Genomic DNA, 21,632 nt, shown 5'->3' with positions numbered 1-21,632 from the left:
TGGGCTAGCCTTCCCTAATTTAGCAGTGTAAGACTATAGGGAATGCAACTAGTAATCATCACTCACCGGTAACTCTTGGGCTACTCTTTTACCAACAGATAGTGAGATTTACCGTGACATTATAACTCCCTCAGGGCTGAAAGAACGAGCATATTTGGTGTGATGGGGACTCGTACCCACGACCCTCGGATTACGAGTCGAGTGCCTATAGTCCTCGAGCAGTTTTGCGCGAAATTCAAAACAAACATACGAGTCGTCACGTTTTTGTTTTATGTTCAGACAAAATTGTTTTTCAGTCTTTTGTATTTTTTTAATTCTTTGAAAATTTTGTCTCTTGTAATCGACTGAAAAACGTGTTTGACAAGTGTTTTATTGAAATAGAACCATTTCTTTCTAATGAGATGCCGATTTGAAAGAACAAATTGCCCAAATTTTTGCAACAATGTGTAATTTTTCATCTTAAAAAATATAATCTGTAATTACTAAATTACCTACCTAATTGGATTCTCATTTAGAAACAAATACTCTTTCGAAGTATTTTTCTGACACAATTAAGTTTTAACTTTGAAACAAACAAACCTAAAACTGCAAACAAACTTTCAAGATGTCTTCAAAAAACATAATATGAAAATAAATAAAGTAAACTATATTGAAATATTTGGGTGAGATATTTTCCGCATCCCAGAAATATTAAACCATTTCTATTATTTTACTTTATAGAAGGATGAAAAAATTGATACCATTAAGGAATGAGAAAAAAACTAAGTGATATAGGGACAAACTAAAACATGTTATTTTTAAAGTTTTCGATACCATAACTATAAATTCACTATTTAACAGCATTGCTTCATTCACATTTCGATCTAGAAGAATTCTAAGATCTTGTCAAACTACCTCACTTATATTTGTTTGTTTTTCAAGTTATTCAGTAAGTTAAAGGTAGGGTTATGGGGTTTCAATTCATTTCGATTGATAAAAGTATAAATAACTCAAAATTTGGCTTTGCGTTAAAAGAAATAAGCAAACTGTTTTTTCAAGGAGATTAAACTTTGTGTTTAATTTAATAATTTAAGTCAGTGTGGGCAATCAGATGGTCGGGAACTGCAACTGAACCTCATCATGAGTTAACAGGCAAATTTCTTAACTATAATTAGCAATACTGGTAACACTTAAACTAAGTGTTGGTTGTAATAATACATTAAATTGTTTTTACAACTATTATTCAAAAACAACTTTCAGTACTTTAATTTTGAGTGATAATATTAAAATGAAGATTTTCGCATTATTATTTGGTGCTCTTAGAGTGAATATGTTACTAATTTTAAATAATAAAAAATAATTGATTATTTCAACACTTACAATTTGTAAAATGTATCTTTACAAGTTTTTATTAATGTGATAAAGGTCCCTGATTTTAAGTAGTATTACTGCGATTGAACGCCCTATTTCAGAAGGAGTTGCATGCTTTAAAGCTTTAAGTAAATATAAATTAACTGTATGATTCATTTATAATATATGCATCCCGTTAATTATGTAGTTTAAAGTAAGTGTAGAGCTCGTAAAATATGTCTAGTTGATTTGCTCATTCTCTTCTTCCACTTACAATAATATAATGCTACCAGCAAATAGGATGTAGTTGACGTATTATTACAAGCTTTTGCTTTCTCCCGCGTTTTCTTAGTGTTATTATTGGGAGTATTGGAATCAGCTAGCACTTGGCGTATTGTGGTATTGGTACAATGTTAAAGCTTAAAAGTAAAGTGAGTTGAGCTATGTTTGTAGCTGTTTTTTTGTTGTTTTTTTTATAAATAGTTTGTAGCCCCATTTTAGTATAAGTAGTAAATTATTAATATGACTGTGCAGTCTTTACAGTAACAAAATTTTTGGAAAAATAAAAAAGGTGGTGGAGAGAGTGCAGATAGCATTTGTTTGTTACAGTTTGTGTAGACTGGTGCTAAAATTTTAATAATATTCATATATTCATAAAATTTTTAAAGGAATTAAAAATAAAGAGCTTATTAGCTTTATTAGCTTATGAAGGATGTCCAACTATAATCATACTTTACATCTCATGTATTCATTCAATCTGTTCTTGAACTTAGTTGAATTTTCTTCCTCCACAACCCTTGAAGGCATCTCAATGCAAAAGCTAACCATCCTGTTTGAAAAGAAATACTGTCCAAATTGTAAATGACCTACCATGCTACCAAATTTTGTTTTATGACCCCTCATTGTTTTTACTGCTAAACACAAAAAAGTTTGATGGATCTATATTATCTATACCATTAATAATCTTAAGCACCTCAGTTAAATCCCCTTTGACCCTTCTTCCCTCTTGAAAAAACAGTTTATATATTTTAGTCTTTCCTCATAGGACAGTCCCACTATCCTGGTATCATTCTAGTGGCTGTTCTGTAAACCATCTTCAACAATTTAATGTCCTCAGTGAAGAAGGGAACCCAAAACAGTACATTGTACTTTACAAGTGATCTGTACAGTGAAACAATAATATTCCTTGTGTCTTATTCAGTATTTCTATAGATACTACCCAAAACCCTATTAGCTCTATTGATAGCTACAATACATTGTTTCTTCTCTTGAAATAGTGTTGGCCATTGTTTATTTTTTTGTGGTATGAAGAAGGGAGTTTGTACAATTGTTAGCAAGTTAAATAATTTAATATATTTCTTTATTTACTTTGGGATGTGTTATTTAATTTTTTTTAAAATTTTTATATTTTACTTAAGGCTGCCATACTTTCAGGTTTCACTTTCAGCATCTTGGTTGGAAAGTGAAAATTAGGAAGGAGGTCCTTGTTTACTGGTTTATTTGGTTTTAAAGTTAAAAATTTACATGCAGGTATAAAAATGCTATATATAATTTTTTATTATAAATAAAATATTTTTTCATGTTTAAAATATTCAGTTTTGTTTTTAAATGAAATTGAAATGTCACAAAAATAACTGAACACAACCTTAGTGTGTCATGTTCTGTATGTGTGTCAATTTCTGAATTGATTTATTGAAATAGTAAGTAGTTTTGAAGAATTGTATGATTTTGTCAAACACAAAGTATAGAATATATTATAATATTATTAAACTGCATTACCAAATGTAAAATATGTATTTTTATTGGGTGTGTACTACAATATACATTGGAGAATCTTATATTTCTTAAGACCATCTAATCAAATGTGTCTTGTTTTTAATGCCAAACTTCATCAGCATTATACTCACTAAGTCTTGTTAATACAATAGTGTTAATTTTTTTTCAGTCTTATGTAATTGTTAGTGTAGTTATAATGTACAATATTTGTACACCATTCAAATAGATGACTGTAAAGCAGTGTACAAGTTACTATTAGTGCTTAGTACAGTTATAGCAAATGTTGGTAATATAATATTTATAAATATGACCTCTGTGATTTATCAGCTTTTAAATGTTAATCAGAGCAGTACATTTTTTTTTCTCTAATCAATAGTTTACACACCTCATATGTCTTAGGGATTAGATGTATATACATTTGAAATGTTAAGACAAAACTTTTTTGGGTTTTATTTCAGGACTGTAAAACCATTTCTCTTTATTGTGGATGTTCAGAACATTGCTTGAATATATAATTATGAAATATTGCCAGAAGTGCAAATAAAACATTGAAAAGTAAATTACATCAGTTATTAAAACTGTCAATGCCAGTGTGCATAACTGTTGCTCATTTTAATGTTGAATGGAGTCTTGGACCCTCAGCTGTAGGGCTGCAATTTGTGCCATTGCATCCAACTCATGATTTAGAATGCTGTTCATTATGTATTGTGTTCAGTGAGGAAGCTGGACAAGTTTCTGTCTATAAAGTCAACTTAAATGAAGATTTGTTACAGAAAAATCTGGCAACATTAAATGCTACTTCAACATTTAAAAACATGTGCAATTTTTCTTTGGAGGTAAGTTGACTTAAGTTTCATTTGATTGTAAGTTAATAAATTTTAATTCATGGGCTTAAGTACTAATTGTTTTTGAAATGTGTATAATATGAATGTAAGGACAGTTTGTAACTTTTCAACTCTTTACTAAAAGGTTGATTTTTAAATTTTTTTTTCATGGACTGTCTGATTTTTTGTTTTATCTCAACAAATCAAAGTGGGGCCTGCACACTATACTACAGCTTTATTTCCATAATCGCAAAACCTTTCCATGGACTACCATTAATCCATGGATGCTAGATTGAGAACTGCTGATCTAATACCTAAATTTGTTCTTATCTTAGATTGATGTAAACATTTTCTTTGTGAAAAATATAAAGAAGTTTTACCTGATAAGGTTTTCTTCTTTCAAACAATAAAAATATATTAAATATTAAAAAAAAAAGTCATAATAGGTAATAAACAGCTTGCAGTTACTTCAGGATGTCAATAAAAAGAAGAAAACAAAATATTTGTTCTTTAAATATTTTTCTGAGAACTTGGTGAGTGAATTCATGCATCAAATAATGTGAATCTCCGATATCAACTTTAGTTATTAGACCAGAGCAAGAGTAGAACAATAACTGTATAGAGTACTTCAAAATATTAAAAAAGGTGTACAATGCTTGTCTGTCTGTCTTCATGTGGAAAAACTAGAAAGACATGGATAGTATATGGTTAGTGTATTCCTATAAAAACAAAATTTCTCCAGGGAATGTCATCTATAAACTATTTCAACTGTAACCAGTAAGAATATATTTCCTTGACATACAAATAAGTAACTAGTAAGAATTGATCCTTATAAAACAGAAACAAATTAAGACCAGGTAATTGCCTACTGTATTTATTTGTGTTTTTTTTTAAAAAAAGAATAAATCTTTAATATTAAAGGTATAGCTCTATAAAATAAAAGTTAACAAAATTTAATTAGTAAGGATTTGTTTTTGGAAAATGGGTAAAAGTTATTTCTATAACATTCAAAACTTGTCCAATATTTTTAGTTGTTTTTTTTTTTCAAATATACTTTAGGAAATATTTGTGTTAGATGCCTCTGTTGAAGAAGTACATATTTGTGATGACAATATATTTGTTGTTACAAAAGGAGCTGTCTTCAAGTCATCTTTGAAATCAACGTCAAGGTAAAAAGAGAATTATATAAAGAGATGACAATGCCTTCGTGATAACATGTGTGGTTAATTTTGATTAGTAGCTAAGTTATGATTATTGTAATGATTAGAATTGAACCACATTTAGCTGTTTTGTTAAGTTCAAAAGTGTGTAATATTTGAACTTCTTGCCCAAAGGTTGATATGCTTAAGAAATCTACTTCATTACTTTCTATCCCACAAATGCAAAAAAAGCAGAATATAACTTTTAAAATTTAACTTATGTTTAACAGTGAACACAATCAATACAATGTCATTTGTAATTCAGTTCTCTGAAGAATAGCATATATTGCATTTTGTATGATAAGTCCATACTTATTTATTTCTGTATTTCATAGTTTTTAATATTTAGGCATTAGGACTTTACAATGCAGCATGCAAGATACACCATGTATGATCTGATATAGAAATCTGTTTACATCAATATTTTCATGATCTGAAAATAGTTTATATTATTTTACATATTTATTCTTAGAGCTGGCTGTCTGATCTCACTGAACTTCTGCTTTAGACTAAAGCAATGTAATAGTTTTGTTTCAATAACTTAAATGTTTGTTACTCTGTGCATGTGGCTGAGAGTTTGTGAATTAAAAAGTTATGTATATGTAGTGTAGGTTTGAAGTTTAAAGGTATGCGTTTTTAAATGTTACAGAACTTTCAGGAAATTACATGGTTCTCTAGATGTTTATCTGGGGCACTTTTCTAGAAATTCAACAAATATTGTGACAGAAATCATGTGGTACAATGCACACTTACTGAGGTGTGGAATTTATAACACATGATGCTTATGAAAATAAAGAGTAAGTTATACTTTGCCAATCAGACATGTGTATAGCTTTTTCACATTGTTTCAGAATATTTAGTGATTGTAAAATATGTTTTGTAGTGTATGGAAAAATGAAAGTTGAATTTCTTTTTATTTATTGTGTATCTTGTAGGAGGTATTAACTAAAATTAGTATAAAAAACATATCTACTGGCTGATCATTATGAGAGATCGTAGATCGGTATTGTTAATTTTTAAGTTGTATGTGTACATTTTTGATAGTCCTTTATGAATGTCTTGCAAGAATATTGTGTTTTGAAATAAGAAAAAGTGAATCGGTAAGATTAAAGTGCAAATGGTTATCATAGCTTGGAGTATGTCAGTGATGGGCATTCCAAGGGCTATATATGGCTCACTATTCTAAAAAGTATAATTTACTGCAAAACATAAGTAGTTTTGCAGGTGATGATGACAAGCTAAGTCTAGGTACTTTAATGTAATGAGTGTACATTTTTATTTTTTGTATACAGTATACTTTTAAGTTGTCATTAGAGAGAGTGGAAGTTTGTTACAGAATGGCTTTATAGTTTGCTGGTTTATGGGGGTGGTTGAATGCCACATGCATCACCTATGGATTACTGTAGTTTAAATTGCACATTACAAGAGTAGAATAACATAATATAACTTTGACCCTCTTTATATTCCTTTCAAATTGAGGACAAATATTACTATAGTTCTTCTTTATGAAAATTCTACAACCCCAGTAGCTGATATGGATAAAAGCTGATGCAGTAAACCTACATTATACTTATTAATGTGATTTCACACATGTTTATCATGATGGAAGTTTTTTTTTAATTGTTAATTGATGTACATTTTTAGAGGAAGTGCTTTGGAGGAAGATGTTTTTAAATCTTTGTTAAATGAGAGCACAGAATCAAACCATAGACATTATCAACCTATAAACCTTGGCAGATCTTCTCTGTGGCTTGAAAAGCAAATCATTTGCACTGCAGTTGTCTTTGAGAGTAAATTCTTAACATGTGAGGAAGACAACCTTTTGTGGACTTTTCAGATTTTTAATTCTTTAGAAAAAGATCCAAAATATTTATCTGAAATAGCAATACCAAAAGGAAGAAAAAATGTTGCAGACATTGCCTCTTACACAGATGAATCAAGTATTTTGGAGCTATACAAAGGTATTTTTTGTCTTTTTAAGTTTCTAGCAATCAAGTAAATTACACTAATTTAAATAGATAAAATACAAATGAAGTACAAACATTAGTCATAATAAATATTTTATAAATGTTGTACTGTTTTTTTAGTTTTTGAGTCGTTGTAACTAAACCAAAGTTTTAAGTTCTAGAATTTCTAAATGTTGGTAATTTTAGAAACTTTAGGTAATACTGCATTTTTGGTAGTTAACTCTCTTTTGGGTTAGTTGCAGAGTTGAAAACAAAGTGTTTATTATTTTCTGAAGTAGTATACTTACCAAGGTATAGATATACATACATTACATTATTGTAGATGCATGTCCATATCAGTTACTGTTTTGATGTTTATTTGAAAAAAGTTAAAAGTAATGTTTATCACAAGTGATTAAAATGGAAGTTAAAACTTTATTATATGTTTAAAACAGAATTCCTATAAATATTCCTTCTTGGTATTTCAAATAAATCTAATATTTTTAATATGCACTTAAAAATACATGTTCAACGTGGAATCAAATGGACATTATTAGAGAAACTTGAAAGTGGGTTGTGTTTTTTGTTGTTGTTGCAAGTTTAAAAATATTTCTTTTGAGAATGGACTTAATAATTAATTTATTGAAGTATTTAGAGGTTTTTTTATTTAGTTTTGCAGTTTTACTATTTTATGTGATTATACTTCCTCCTCCTTTTTATCACAATGAGATGTCTTCAATAAACCAGAAAAGCCAGTTTTTCTTCTTGTTTCTTCACCATCACATACCTATAGTTCTAACATCATCAGAGGATCACATTTCAAAATGCAGCAAGATCTGTATTCTGCCTTATTTGGCCCCGATGCTGGATTGCTTGGAAGTTCTGTCATTCTAATAGGACTTCCAGATGGGCGTGTGATAAGTTGGGTCATGACAGATGGTGAAAGAGTGAGACAGGAAGAGATGAATATTAATCTTGTTTGTGACTTAGAACAACCTGTTGTTGGAATATTTCTGACTTCATTAGTAAACAATGATGGTGAGATATTTCTTTTGGTGTTTTTCTCTTTTCATTTGCATATTGATGCATCTCAGATTTTTAAGCCTTTTACACATTTAAGCAATCAGAAATTGTTAAAATATTTTACTTTGTAACACTGCCTGTTAAGTGATTTCTGTCATGAATTGTATTCATAGTGCCAGTTTAACTGAAATCTCTTGTGTATTGATCCCCTCCTGTCTTTAACATGGATGTCAGAAATGCCTCTCATCCCTCTGCACCAACGACAATTGTTACTTCACATGCACACATGTAATTTCCTGCATCTAATACAAGCCCTGAACAAAGTTCCCTATCACACTTATCAGAGCATATTGTGCTAGTCTATGATGTAATAATAATAAGACTATAGACCTCCACTGTTAAGAGAGTGACCCTTCATGTTCAGTAATCCCTTTAAGTACTAGCATGTGAACATAAGTTTATTCTTTTCTTGTCACTGCTTGTTTTCAGTTATGATTTGTCATTTAAATTTAATGGTCATTTTTATGTTTATTATAATTTTTCATTACTATTTGTTGCACAGTCTTTCTTTCCATAATATTTTCAGAATAAACTTGTCTATTAATATTTTCATTTGTATTCTCTTCTATTTGATTTGCTTTTAATCAATTTTGTACTTTTGGAACAAATGTCTCATCATCTGCTCCTGTTATTTAATCCAACACATTGGTTTTGTTGAGTTTTCTTCAAGGGTGTCATTAGGTCTATGCATCATTGCTATACCTGGCTCATTATGTTTGTAATCGATGAAAAAGGAAAAAAATCTGTTTTCATTTACATTACAAAACAAACCACCACATGTTTAAGTTTCATGGATTCATTGGATTATGTACTTACTTATATTCTCATATTTTTTGACATCTAAAGTTTTCAATACTCCTTCACGGAATTATCCAGTACTGTCATGTGAACAAACTAGAGACATTGACAGTCAATGGTGTTACCGTCATATGTATCATGTGGTTGGTTCCATTTTATCTTTTGTCTAGAATTCTCGATCTCCTGCCTTTGTTACCTAAGCTGAGCCTTCCTCATCTTGTAAATGCTTCACCATTATTGTTTCTCATTCCCTGTTTCTGTTGTGGATCAGGTACTTTCACTTTTGTCCTTCTTTTTTTTTTTTTGGATTCCACAGATATTTGTCTTATTGTCTCTACTCCGTTAAATTTTTTGCTGAATCTCAGACTCTTTTGCTTGAGTCTTATTCACCTGAATCATTTCATTCAGTTAGGAATCTATTATTCATTTCTTTTTCTTTTTTTCCATCTATTGTCTTTACCTCTTACTCAGTTTTTTTTATTATTATCATGCTTGATGTTCTCATGGAAACTTTTTCAAATAACCATGTCTGCTGTACTAGAACAATTTCCATGTACTTATTTTTCATTTTGCTCCATTTTTAACTTTTGTTGTGATATAATTTCTTTTTCTTTTTTTGGTGTATTTCTTATACTTTTATAACTTAGCCCATTGACTGCTGATTTGCCATCTATGTTCCAATCTCCCTTCAGCACATGATCTCAAGTGTGCTGTGTATGGTTCACTAAATTTTGTGTGCATTTAAAGCAGTCTATGGGTTTCTTCTACTGATGTAAATGGATTTTAATCAAACAATCCTACAACCACACCTTCCCATTGCCTCTGTTATGATGAGGTGCAGTTTTGAATGCTAATCCTTTTCCAACATATAGTGTTCAGGGCTAAGGTTTCTCTGTCTTCACATTGTCAAACTGCTGACTCTGTCTAGGTTTGTCATCATTTCTGTCTCATCTATCTGTTCTTATAATCCATTTAATCACCTTTGGTTTTCTTCCTTCCCTCAGTTGCAAAGCACTCTCTCTCAGAATTTGTTTTCCTGACTCTTAGACTTTCTTTTGTGGGTCCACAACCATCATATTCATTTGTCAATTTGTCATGTTTAGTAGCAGAGTGATTATCTTATTCAGGCCTGGACTTTTCTCATAGTGTAATTTCTGTTCCTTAGTGTTTTCAGTGGATTTACCCCTACAGTGGGCCCTTTCATCACTGCCTTTCCACTTACCTTCCACTTATTTAGTATCGAGTCTCAAGCTAGTGTGATTCAACCTTCTTTGACATACTTCTCTCTTTTCTTTTGCAGAAGCCACCACCACCTGCCTTTGTCTTAGCCTCCTCCTGTATAATTTATCACAAGGATAAGCTCATCTTCTTCCCAGACTGCCCCAAAATTTAGGTGGCTTGAGGGGTGATTTAGTGTTTCTTCCATTCATTCTCTTTTCTTTCTATCCTGTACTATCATTTCAACCCAGATCATCTCCTTTCTTCTGTAGGGTATATTATTATCTTGCAGATTCTCTTGCCTTCAGCTGTTGATGTCTCCTTGCATGCAGTTCGGCAGGTGGGGGATAAAGATAACTCTAATACATTAGTGTTTCATTACTTATAACACAAAGATTTCATTTACCTTGGTTTTCATCTCATTCAATTCAGTATATTTCACTCTTTGCAGTGGTTCTGATAGTTAGTTGTTTATTTTACTATTGAGATCTCACAATCACCTCATTGAATATATAATATATATGAAAATAGTGGAACCCACCAAGTTGACAGTGTTTGCCTCATATTGAATACTTATCCACGATCCACACTGAACAGGGAAGAACAGAAGATTTTTAAGTCCATTTTCTTCCTCTTATATTCACAGAGTTGAAAACAGGTTTTTCCCAAAACTGCTTCAGTAGTGCATATAGGTATATTGTTTTACAAACATCAGGTGCATGTTTTCTGTTGTTAGTCACTGTAAATCATTGCATTTTCTCTTAATCTGGTGACAGTGTTCTTCCATATGCGAATTCCATCACCAGTTTTTTTCCAGTGAAGTATTTGAGAGCCCTTCCTCACTGGGCAGTGCAATATTGGTGTGAGACAGAGTGGACGTGCCTCTTGTTTGTGAGGTAAGACTAGGATATTGTGTGGTAATGTAATACAGGTCATCTTATTATGTTATGAACCAAGACACTTCCAGGAGTTAATTCTAATTGGATAGGTCTTGAGTGGAATAGTACTTCATGCATTTGTTTTTTTAATTATATCTTGCATAGGTGTATCCCCAACACAGAATGGTCTTACTTATAGCCCTAGCCACATTACACCCTCATGCTGAGCTATCAGCCTGTGAGATAATAGACAGTTTAGCAATCTGCATTTTGCCCATGACACAATAACAGTCAAAAAATGATTTTTCTGACAGCACCTTTTGTTCTACCACCTCTATTGGTGAACGATATTCTTTGCTTGAGATGGATGTAGTTTCTCACCAAGTGCAACCCTATTAGCAGAAATGCGAACCATTACAATTTTGGTGTATACATTATGCTCATACAGACAAATATTACAACTTGTTGCAACTTCAAATTAATTATATATTATATAGGCCTATACAATAAAGTGATTAATTGTTCCCCCAGGGCTTGAAAGGGATGAAAAGAAAATTTCTAGTGTGACACAAATAAATTTTGATAATAAATAAAAGACATAGTCCAAATGGCTACTTGCAATAATCATGTTTGTGCTTGAAATAATAAAAAATATTTTTTATCTCTGACGTCTACCAATAGTTTGAGTGCAGTGCTTCTCCATACTGGGTACGTGGGGGAATCCAAAGTTACGTCATCAGTGCTTGTCAGCCAATCAGTGCTCGCGTAGATGGGTATTTCTCGTTTTCTAAGTGACATAGAAACACCAATGCGATCGTTTTGTACAGTTTGTCACATCGATTTTTCTGTGGCACATGGCGGGACAAACGATTGTTCCAGACATACAAAATCGGCATATCACCAACAAAAGGCTGAGGTGAAGACGAAAATGATGCAGATAACGACATTTATGAGTAAGGATTGAGAATATGAAACCATAAATGGAGAAGTGATGTTCACGCAATTTGTCATTGCTCATAATTTACCCCTAGCTGTAGCCAATCATGCAGGACATCTGTTCAGAAAAATGTTCCCAGACTCTGATGTAGCAAAAAAATATGGTTGTGCTAGAACTAAAACTACAGCCATTGTAGAAATGTTGGGTTGTGAAGATGACAAAATGATTTCAAGCATACTTACTAACAGTGTTTACAGTTTAGCCACAGATGGATCCATAGACATGGATGACTCAAAACTGTATCCAGTGGTTGTACGATATCTTGGCCCTTTGCTTGGAAAAGTTGTTTGTTCTCTTTTGACAGTGGTGGAATGGAAAGAAGCTTCAACGGGAGAGAATATTTTCAAGCTTTTGGACCACGATCTGACAAAGAGGAAAATTCCATGGGAAAACTGTCTTAGTTTTTCTTCAGACAATGCCTCAGTTATGTCTGGTATAGGTAAAGGTGTGATGGGACACATCTGAAGATGACAGCCAAGCATTTACTTCATGGGCTGTGCCTGTCACCTCATGAAAATTGCTCCCCAGAAGCTTCCAGAGAACTGCCCTGCCCAGTTTCTGATATATTGATAGATATCTACTATTTTCTGGACAAAAGTGTTAGCAGAAAACAACATTTCAAAGAGTTTCAAGAATTGTATGACAAAGAAACAAGAAAAATTCTACAACTTGTTAATACAAGATGGCTATCACTTGGGGTGTACCTCAACAGAATATTGGACATGTGGGAGCCATTGAAGAAGTATTTTCACTGTGAAAAGGAAAAACTAGATTCAAAAGGATCTAAATATGCAGCTCAATCAGGCAGCAAGACTTTAACAGGGACACACAGGGACATAGTCAAGACACCCTCTCAGCCACACAGGGACATAGTCAAGACGACCCTCTCAGCCAAAACAGGGACATAGTCAAGACATCCTCTCAGCCAAAACAGGGACATAGTCAAGACCACCTTCTCGGCCAAAACAGGGACATAGTCAAGACCACTTTCTCGGCCAAAACAGGGACATAGTCAAGACCACCTTCTCGGCCAAAACAGGGACATAGTCAAGACCACCTTCTCGGCCAAAACAGGGACATAGTCAAGACCACCTTCACAGCCATAACAGGGACATAGTCAAGACCACCTTCTCGGCCAAAACAGGGACATAGTCAAGACCACCTTCTCGGCCAAAACAGGGACATAGTCAAGACCACCTTCTCGGCCAAAACAGGGACATAGTCAAGACCACCTTCTCGGCCAAAACAGGGACATAGTCAAGACCACCTTCTCGGCCAAAACAGGGACATAGTCAAGACCACCTTCTCGGCCAAAACAGGGACATAGTCAAGACCACCTTCTCGCCAAAACAGGGACATAGTCAAGACCACCTTCTCGCCAAAACAGGGACATAGTCAAGACCACCTTCTCGGCCGCACAGGGACATAGTCAAGACCACCTTCTCGGCCGCACAGGGACATAGTCAAGACCACCCTCTCAGCCGCACAGGGACACAAGACAACAGTCTCCAAAAGCAGACAAAGAAACATTTGATATAACTCAATATATGTTTAGGCAGTCTGATCTTGAACTAAAGAAGAGACAATCACTGAAAAAAGAAAAGAAAATGAAAGCTAGCAAGGAAGTAACCAAGAAGAGTTATGCGCAGAGCAAGTGAGATAAGTTAAGTTTTCTTGGACAACAAAATGAACTTGTTATTTTGTCTTTTTCTTCATTCTGCAATTTCTCTATTTGAGCAAGTCAATTTGATATTGCAAAGAGAAGAACCTTGCATACACCTTATGCATAAAACTCTGATTACACAAGTTAAAAATATACTTGTCAGATACATTAAGCCAGAATATCTTGACTACAACAATGAATCCTTACACAAATCTGATGAGGCAGTTTCTGTTGGAAATGCTGCCAAGGACCTGGACCTGATCAGCTTCTACACCAGTGTCAAGAAATACTATATTGCATCTACAAATTACATGATGAAACATTTCCCTCTAAATGATGAACTTCTGATTCAGGCAGAGGTTGCTGATCCAAAACTGAAAGTCAGCAAAGATTTCTCTTCTCTATGCTTCTTCACAGACAGGTATCCTGTCCTTGTCAATACACATGAGAATGACACTATTGACAAGTTGGAAGGGCAATAATTGAACTATCAAATTGATACTTTCTCAGAAACTGTCCTTCAGTTGAATGTTGACAAGTTTTGGGCTCAGCTGTCTGCAGTTAAGGATGGAAATGGCAACCAGAAGTATGACATTCTGTGTAGGGTTATGCTTGGAATTCTTACAATCTTCCATTCTAATGCTGACAGTGAAAGGATATATAGTTTAGTGACTAAAAACAAAAGCAAGTTCAGACCAAACTTGAGCACCTCAGTTTTGAGCAGTATTATAACACACAAGATGTGTTATGCAGTCAAATGGACAATGTTGTTATAACTCCCAATCATCCAGATACATTCTCATGAAAGCAAAGGCTGCAACAGCTGCAAAACTATTACAATAAGTGTCATAAATATGATATAAACTAGTCCTTATACAAAGGATTTTTCTGATTGCTGTTTGTGCATGTTCAATGTTGTTTTACCAGTATGTTTGTTACTTTGAACTAAATAAAAGACATAATTTCAAAAGAATTTTTTAAAATTTATTTATTAAATACACAAAACACAGTCATAAATGAGCAATCTATAGCAGTGATAAATAATAATAGTTATAATAATAATAATATAATAATAATAAACAGCTTAGAGACATTGGTCAGGCCTAGTAGCTGCAATTGATAAAGGGCTCTGTCTACATTCATTACGCTCAGTTATTTTAAATAGTTTGCATCTCTGTATCAGGCTACCTCTTCTAGTGGATGATGCATTCTATGGGCATTCCCTTTCTGACATGGTTTATTAAAAGGAACTTGTAATTTCTCTGCACCTGTTTCTTCATTGCTTTAATGTGTGTTTTCAGTTCCTGGTGGTGTGAAGAAGTGATTAAAGATTCTGAGGTTCACATTTTCTTCACTTAATATGCATTTCTGTTAGGTATCCACCTCTATGCAATACCTCCGACCCTTTTACCTCAGTTCAAGTGCATTTAGTTTGCTTTGTCAGTGTTCATGTGCTCGTGTTCACAGGAGTTACTTTGCTTGGAGCATGTGTTGTCCTCCTATCAGTAGAGGATATAGTCGAATAATGATTAATATCATAGACTGGTGCAATACATGCTGATGTGTAAGGATGAATGTTTTGTTCAAGGCTTGGAGCATTTGCAGGAAATTACACAGCAGTGTATGTGAAGTAATAACACTTAATGGTGCAGAAAGTAAACTGTGTGAGAAAATGTTGACATTTGAAGGAAGACACATGAAGCATCACTTCTTGTGGAATATTAGAGATCAACCAACAAACAGTTCTGAATCATTTTTAATATTTTGTAGGATTATTTCTATTATAAATATTTAAAGGTATGTTATTTTTTTGCACTGTACACTAGAAAAACTCAATGTCTATAATTTGGTATGTTCATACTTTGTCAATGGAATAAAAGTTCATAAATGCACTGTATGAAACATGTATCATTGAAAATATATTTGTGAAAGCATAACTCATAACAGTTAAGGACAATGAAAACCTTTTGGTCCACAGAGGCTGTTCTACCTACTAAAAAAAAAAAACAACAACTCAAATACAGCCTTGATTGTTTAAATATTTAGAGAGCTTTCACCTATACTCCCTTAAATTTAACCACCAAATCTGAAAGTAAGCATTTTAAAGGCCAACCTCTATTTTAAAAAAAGTAAAACTTGTTATGTCTGGAGATGACTTGTACTCTGAAGAAATTCATATTTTTGCCCCTTGTTCTGCCACTTTACCATTATTTACAAAAGCAAAAAAATATTCTTGTACCATTACTGTTAATTCTTGTAATAATCTTAAATATCTGAGCCATATTTCCTCAAACTAAGGAATAAGTAAATTAGCTTAATGGAATTTATTTTTCTGATAAAAATTTGTGTGGTTAAGTTCTATTTGGTAAATGCAACATATAGCTGAATTTATTCTGCTGGATTACTTTTGGGGTTAAATATATTATTATTAGTGGTTTGTAAGAAGTATCAGAAGATTTCTGATAATGTGTATTGGAATTTATAAAACGTTATAGTAACTGATATTTTTCTGAATCAGTAGAATTTTCAAAACTGCTGCAACTTGTCTATATAAAATTCCATAAATGTCTGTATGATTTGTTTTCAATATTAAGATCAGCAGTTATTAGTATTTTCTGGGTCTTAATGATATTTGTTACAATCAATTATTTATAGCTGTAGACCATGATAGAAAGATGTGACTGGGTAAAGGAGAAAACCTGTACTTAAAGAACAAAACTATCTTGTGTTAAATAGTTGTCTATGTCAAATCCTTTTACTTTCAAGTTAAAAACTTGTTAATATCACTACAGTTTTCATGGTAGTGGTAAACAAACAATTGTATCATGATATAAGGTATTGTGCAAAAAATCTCACATAGAAATATCTGGCTTTAAGGATGAAATCAAATAAATGTTTGGGATACTAATGATATGCTTAAGTAATCACAAAGTATGTGTATATGAGTGTGTATTAAACCAAAAAAAGTGTTGGTGATTGTATGTAGCTTATAAACTGAATAATATTGTAGTTAAATAAGAATCACTATTGCACAGTATGTACTGTAAGTGTTATGCTTATTCATTTCATTATTTCTTTTAATTTTTGGGTTAGCACCAAAGCCTGGAGACTGTTTACTCATAGTAGGAAAACATGGCAAGGTAGTGTTGGTGCATGTTTATGGATCTGGATCAGAATCCTTTTCCTTCATTCACATTCCATCACCAGTTAGTTCCAAAGCTCTTCAGATTAAAGGCAACATTATATTACATGCTGCTGATAAACAAGTTTGGATATCAGAATTGAAAACCACTGACTGTGTTGAAGTGACAACATGCAAAACCAGTATTAGTGGAGTCCATGTGCTAAAGTTGACAGAACTGAATGGTGAGTATTTGTGAAAAGGTTTTGTGTATGAAGTGCTTTGCCTATACCAGTAATACCATTTATCGAACCAACAGAATAAAAATAATATATACAAGGAGCTATTGTTGTGATTCTCCTTAGTCCTAGTAAATAAATCTTACTAATAGCCTGATATTACCTTCCTAAATTTATTTTATTTTTTGTACATGTGCATTATTATAACGTGTACATGTGCAAGTATTATAAGTAGAGTACAAATTACTTTTAAATCAAAGGTAAAATTTCAGCTGCAATTATAGTTAAACTTGATGTAGTAACAACCAATAGAAAAGTGATTATAAAGGCATCATAAAGCACATCACTGATAATATAGTGTATGAATATAGCTTTATTCTATATTTGTAAAATTTCCATAAATGTTTTTGTATTCTATTAAAAGTTACTTGGGAAGACCTCATGTCTAGTTTTGGATTGTGGTAATTCTTCTTGAGTTCTGGTTGAAGGATAAGCTACACATATGCCTGTTTTCAAACCTGATTAATGTGTTGCAGTGGTTTCATTGAGTTCCTAGTATGTTGGTTACCCGTGTCAATTAGTCCATGACAAATATTTCTGATATACTTATCTCTTTTCATTCACAAGATCAACTTTTTTTGTTTTTTGGTGTTCTCTATTTGCAAACTTGGTTACCTTGATCAACTGGGTTGCCATTTGGTCCACTTGACTTATTCTACCATATCTGTTATCCAACACAATTTTTTTTCAAGTTTCCTCTTGCCAAATCTGTCACTTCCCTTGTCTCTCCTCTTCATTGGTCTCTAGAGAAGATTCTTCATTTAGTGTGTAGACAACTCCATACACGTTTATCTGTCACTACCTATATCACATTGCCATTTCTGCTTCCTCGGGAAAACACCTGCTGCCTGTGGCTATTTTTTCAGACTTAGGTACAGCTGTAACACAAAGTAAGTCTGTACTAATGCTTTCTTTACTTTCAAGGTCACCAGCTTCAACTTCAGTTTGGATCCCACTCTGTGATGAGTGGTACTTATATTCTGAATGCATTATGCTTAGATGGCTATTACAGCTTGCAGTGTGGATTTGATACAAGAATGTCTTGAAATGGGGTGTTTCACAAGATTACTTCAGTGTAAATTCTTAATGATATTTGCATCATAATATGCCTGTTCTGGACCATGTAAAGGAGAAGGGGATTTTCTTCCCATCCCTGTCTTGTTTGCTTTTCAAAGTAGGGTTTTATGATCATCCATTGCACTGCTCTGGATGTTACAGTCCATCCTGTCTCTTCCTTGTACTTTTTTCCCTCATTTCTTTTAGTGGAGTAATGAGAGTTCCTAAAACTTGTGGGTTACAAGTGGCTGAATATGGAGGCAACCAACTCAATGGTTTCCACAATTATGGCTATAACCAATCACCAGAGTAAAGCAAAGATGTTCTGCCAGTGTAGAAGGAATTGCAAAATCCTCCAGATGGGTAATTTTCCCAGTAGTTGAGATGCCTGAATGCATTTCACCCCTCAAGTGGATGCTGGTACCAAGTGAATGAGGTTTTGGAGACCATGTGAACCAGTCACACAAGTCCTCACACATAATTGGGCTCTCTGTCTTTCCTTCTCAATTGTTCTTTTGTTGCAGGAAATGTTGGTGGCATGTTTCATCTTTTGTCCTGGGTTTTCCTTATTATGAGCTTGATAATGAACTGCATCATTTTGGGATTGTTCACAATTTCTGGGATTGAATGCATACAGTGCACTTCTTTTAGGTTCTTGATGACTCATTCCTGCTAGACCACCATGTGAATTCCTGGAGCATTCTGTTAGGGTTCCTCTGGATGCTAGGACATGAGGTGAAGATGATATAGGTCCTTGAAAGGATGTTGGTACCCAGCAAGTGAGGTTTGGACATAGTTGACTTGCCAAATGTGGTCCATTACACTTTAGCTACTCTACACTTTCGGGCACATCATCTCTTACCCTTCTTGAGATTGAGTGATTCTACTTCCTTTATGTTTGTATGTTGCACCATTCTTTCCCATGCAGATGTGCTTTTTTCTTGTTCCACTATTTCTAGTTCTTTTGACACTGTCACTTTTCATAGCAAAGAAATACCTCTCTCAAATGTGGCATGGTGCCCCTCCTCAAATCTTCTGATTTGTTCCTCTCAATTATGGGCAGAGATATACCTGTTCTTTTCTCTCACCTATCCCTCCTCCAGTTCAGTGTGAGATGCAAACTAATCTTTTGAGAAAAGGGATAGCAAAGTGTCATAAATAGATAATTCACTTTTCACACTCTGCCCATCCTTCATCCCAACTTTATTTCAATGCTCACGTCATTTGCCAAACTTTGAAGTGATAGTTCAGTGGTGACAAATAGAGGGAGTCACATGCACCATGTGATAGTGCTGTTCTGTTGGTAGAGAAATTATGCATAGGGATTTACATACAAGAAGCATTGGAACTTTGGATTCCAACAGAGAGAGAGAGAGTTGAAGACTTGTGTCATGCATTCAAAAACAAATTTGCAGATAGAGGGCAGCACAAAATGAGTAAAGTTAATCTTATGAGTAAAGAGAAGTACCTATTGGAAATATATTTTCATTTAGGAAAATGATAACTTTCAGATCTAGGAGTTAGGTCCAACATAGATAAGTTATGGGATATATTTGAGTCAGATGTGTAATTTATTGTATTAGTCATAGAGTTTTTACACTAGAAAACAAAGGGTTTGTTATTAAACTTTATTTAAAATATATTGAACTTTAATATGTGACATTATTAAAATAGTAGACTAAATAACTGTACTTATAAGTAACTTGGGTAGGTTATTGCAATGAACAAAACTAAAATAAACATAAATGCTGTGATATTCATAGGCCAAATGGGTTGTTTCAGAATAGGTCTAATCTGCTGATAACTACAACACTCTGCAATGATAAGTAAAGGCCTTTTAGTTTGCCTAACCTAACTTCACTACTGTTTGTATTTGGAAATGGGGGGACTGTATTTATAAACTTTCCCAGCAATGGATGCATGTTAACAATCATATGATATCAACAACCACTTGATTGTATTGCCTGAACTAACTACCTTTGACATCTGCTATCTGGAGTAATCAAAGCTACTGCAGAGGGCTAGATGTTGGTTCCAACAGTTTATCATACAAAAGGTACAAAGCATAAGGACCACTGTAATATATAAATATATATTTTTATATTGTTAATATGCTTGTTTCATCAGTTTCGTCATTGCCCTTGAAGAATAAACTCTAATATTGTACCATACACTGGTCACAGTCTTGCTGTCTTGGGACTTCATGTTGAGGAACCTACAGTGAGGAAAGAATATAAGAAAAATGTATAGCTATATCTTCCCTATTTTCATGTTTGCATTATATTTTGGCACTGCCATTCTTACATTTTATATTAAAATACTTTATTATTTCTATTGTGATGTTTTATCCTGTCTAACAAGTTAGTATATTCTTTGAAGGTGAGTAACAGAGGTTTATGTATAATAATTTTTTTTTGTTTTTTTAATCCTTCACACACAGTATAGGCATTGACTCTATAAAGCTGATTGTTCAATGCTTTGTACACTATACATTTTACAGTATCTACACGCTACAGTCTTCATATGTTCATCTACTGTTGGCTGGTAGTTCCTCTTTCACCCTGTATACTTAAGTTTTATAAAGGAACACCATATATCTGTAAGAAAACTAACCTTAAAGGGTAATGATAACATTGTTTAAACTAGAATTATATATATTTTTTTTCTTTTCTTAAACTAAGCACTTGGTGATAATCTGTTCTCTAGTACTCTTAAAATACTTTTCTGGCACACTAAAGCCATTGCAAAAACTTCACACTTTTTTTTGGCTCTGGAGTTAGTTTTTAGTTCTTCACTTCAGCAACGCTTTTTGATGATATTGGTATAGTCTCAAAGGCTGTGAAACACAATAATAGCATTTAGATGCTTAAATAAGGCTATAACTCAACTTTAGCAGTTACTTTTGAGCATTGTAGAGTAACAAATTGAATGTGGGAACCATTTGTTTCTCAGCCCATCCATACATACTAAGTACTACTGCACTCAGTGATAATTTGTAAAAAAAAAAAATAAAAAAAATGACTTGATAGCCAGTACTGTTTTTTGTAACTTTAAAACATTGAACATTCATTATGAAATGAATATAGTAAGATATTGTACTTAGATTATGTGTTAAATGGAAATGTGTTTTAATATTTAAGAGGAACTAACATTTTACTGGGACTTCATATTCAAACAATTTTGCTTGTGTAAGTATTTTAAGGTATTTTGAAAGACAGAACTTTTTCCTGTGCATGCTATAATAAGGTACTTGAATGTTTCTTAATTAGACCATTTAGGATGTTTTACAGTTCCTAATTTTTGATATTAATATATTAGTGAATAAACTGATTTTCATTGACTTTGATAAGATAACCCTAAATATTTTAAATTATTTTGTAATAAGTATATAAAATATTTATGTAAGTTTCAAAATAGTAGTATAGATTAAATCGTAATAAACACA

At 33.0% G+C, this 21,632-nt stretch overlaps 1 protein-coding gene across 13 annotated transcripts in view; it reads left to right on the top strand.

The window, feature by feature from the left end:
- Positions 1–810: 810 nt before the first annotated feature.
- Positions 811–21,632, top strand: part of LOC143229238 (Fanconi anemia core complex-associated protein 100-like) — a 51,861-nt gene continuing 31,039 nt past the window's right edge. For 2 of the 13 annotated variants that reach the window (XM_076461288.1, XM_076461285.1), the window contains exons 1-6: positions 1,550–1,760; positions 3,564–3,941; positions 4,989–5,098; positions 6,773–7,089; positions 7,804–8,112; positions 16,805–17,077. In XM_076461288.1, coding sequence (XP_076317403.1) covers positions 3,690–3,941; positions 4,989–5,098; positions 6,773–7,089; positions 7,804–8,112; positions 16,805–17,077 — 1,261 coding nt within the window. In that variant the 5' untranslated portion in view covers positions 1,550–1,760; positions 3,564–3,689. Of the gene's footprint in view, positions 940–1,306; positions 1,761–3,563; positions 3,942–4,988; positions 5,099–6,772; positions 7,090–7,803; positions 8,113–16,804; positions 17,078–21,632 lie in introns of those variants that run through there. The other 11 variants (XM_076461277.1, XM_076461281.1, XM_076461279.1 and 8 more) reach the window with 11 other exon arrangements.

Source organism: Tachypleus tridentatus, chromosome 10, assembly GCF_004210375.1.
Source record: "Tachypleus tridentatus isolate NWPU-2018 chromosome 10, ASM421037v1, whole genome shotgun sequence".
NCBI classification, from domain to species: domain Eukaryota; kingdom Metazoa; phylum Arthropoda; class Merostomata; order Xiphosura; family Limulidae; genus Tachypleus; species Tachypleus tridentatus.
This window is presented reverse-complemented; position numbering and strand designations above follow the sequence as displayed.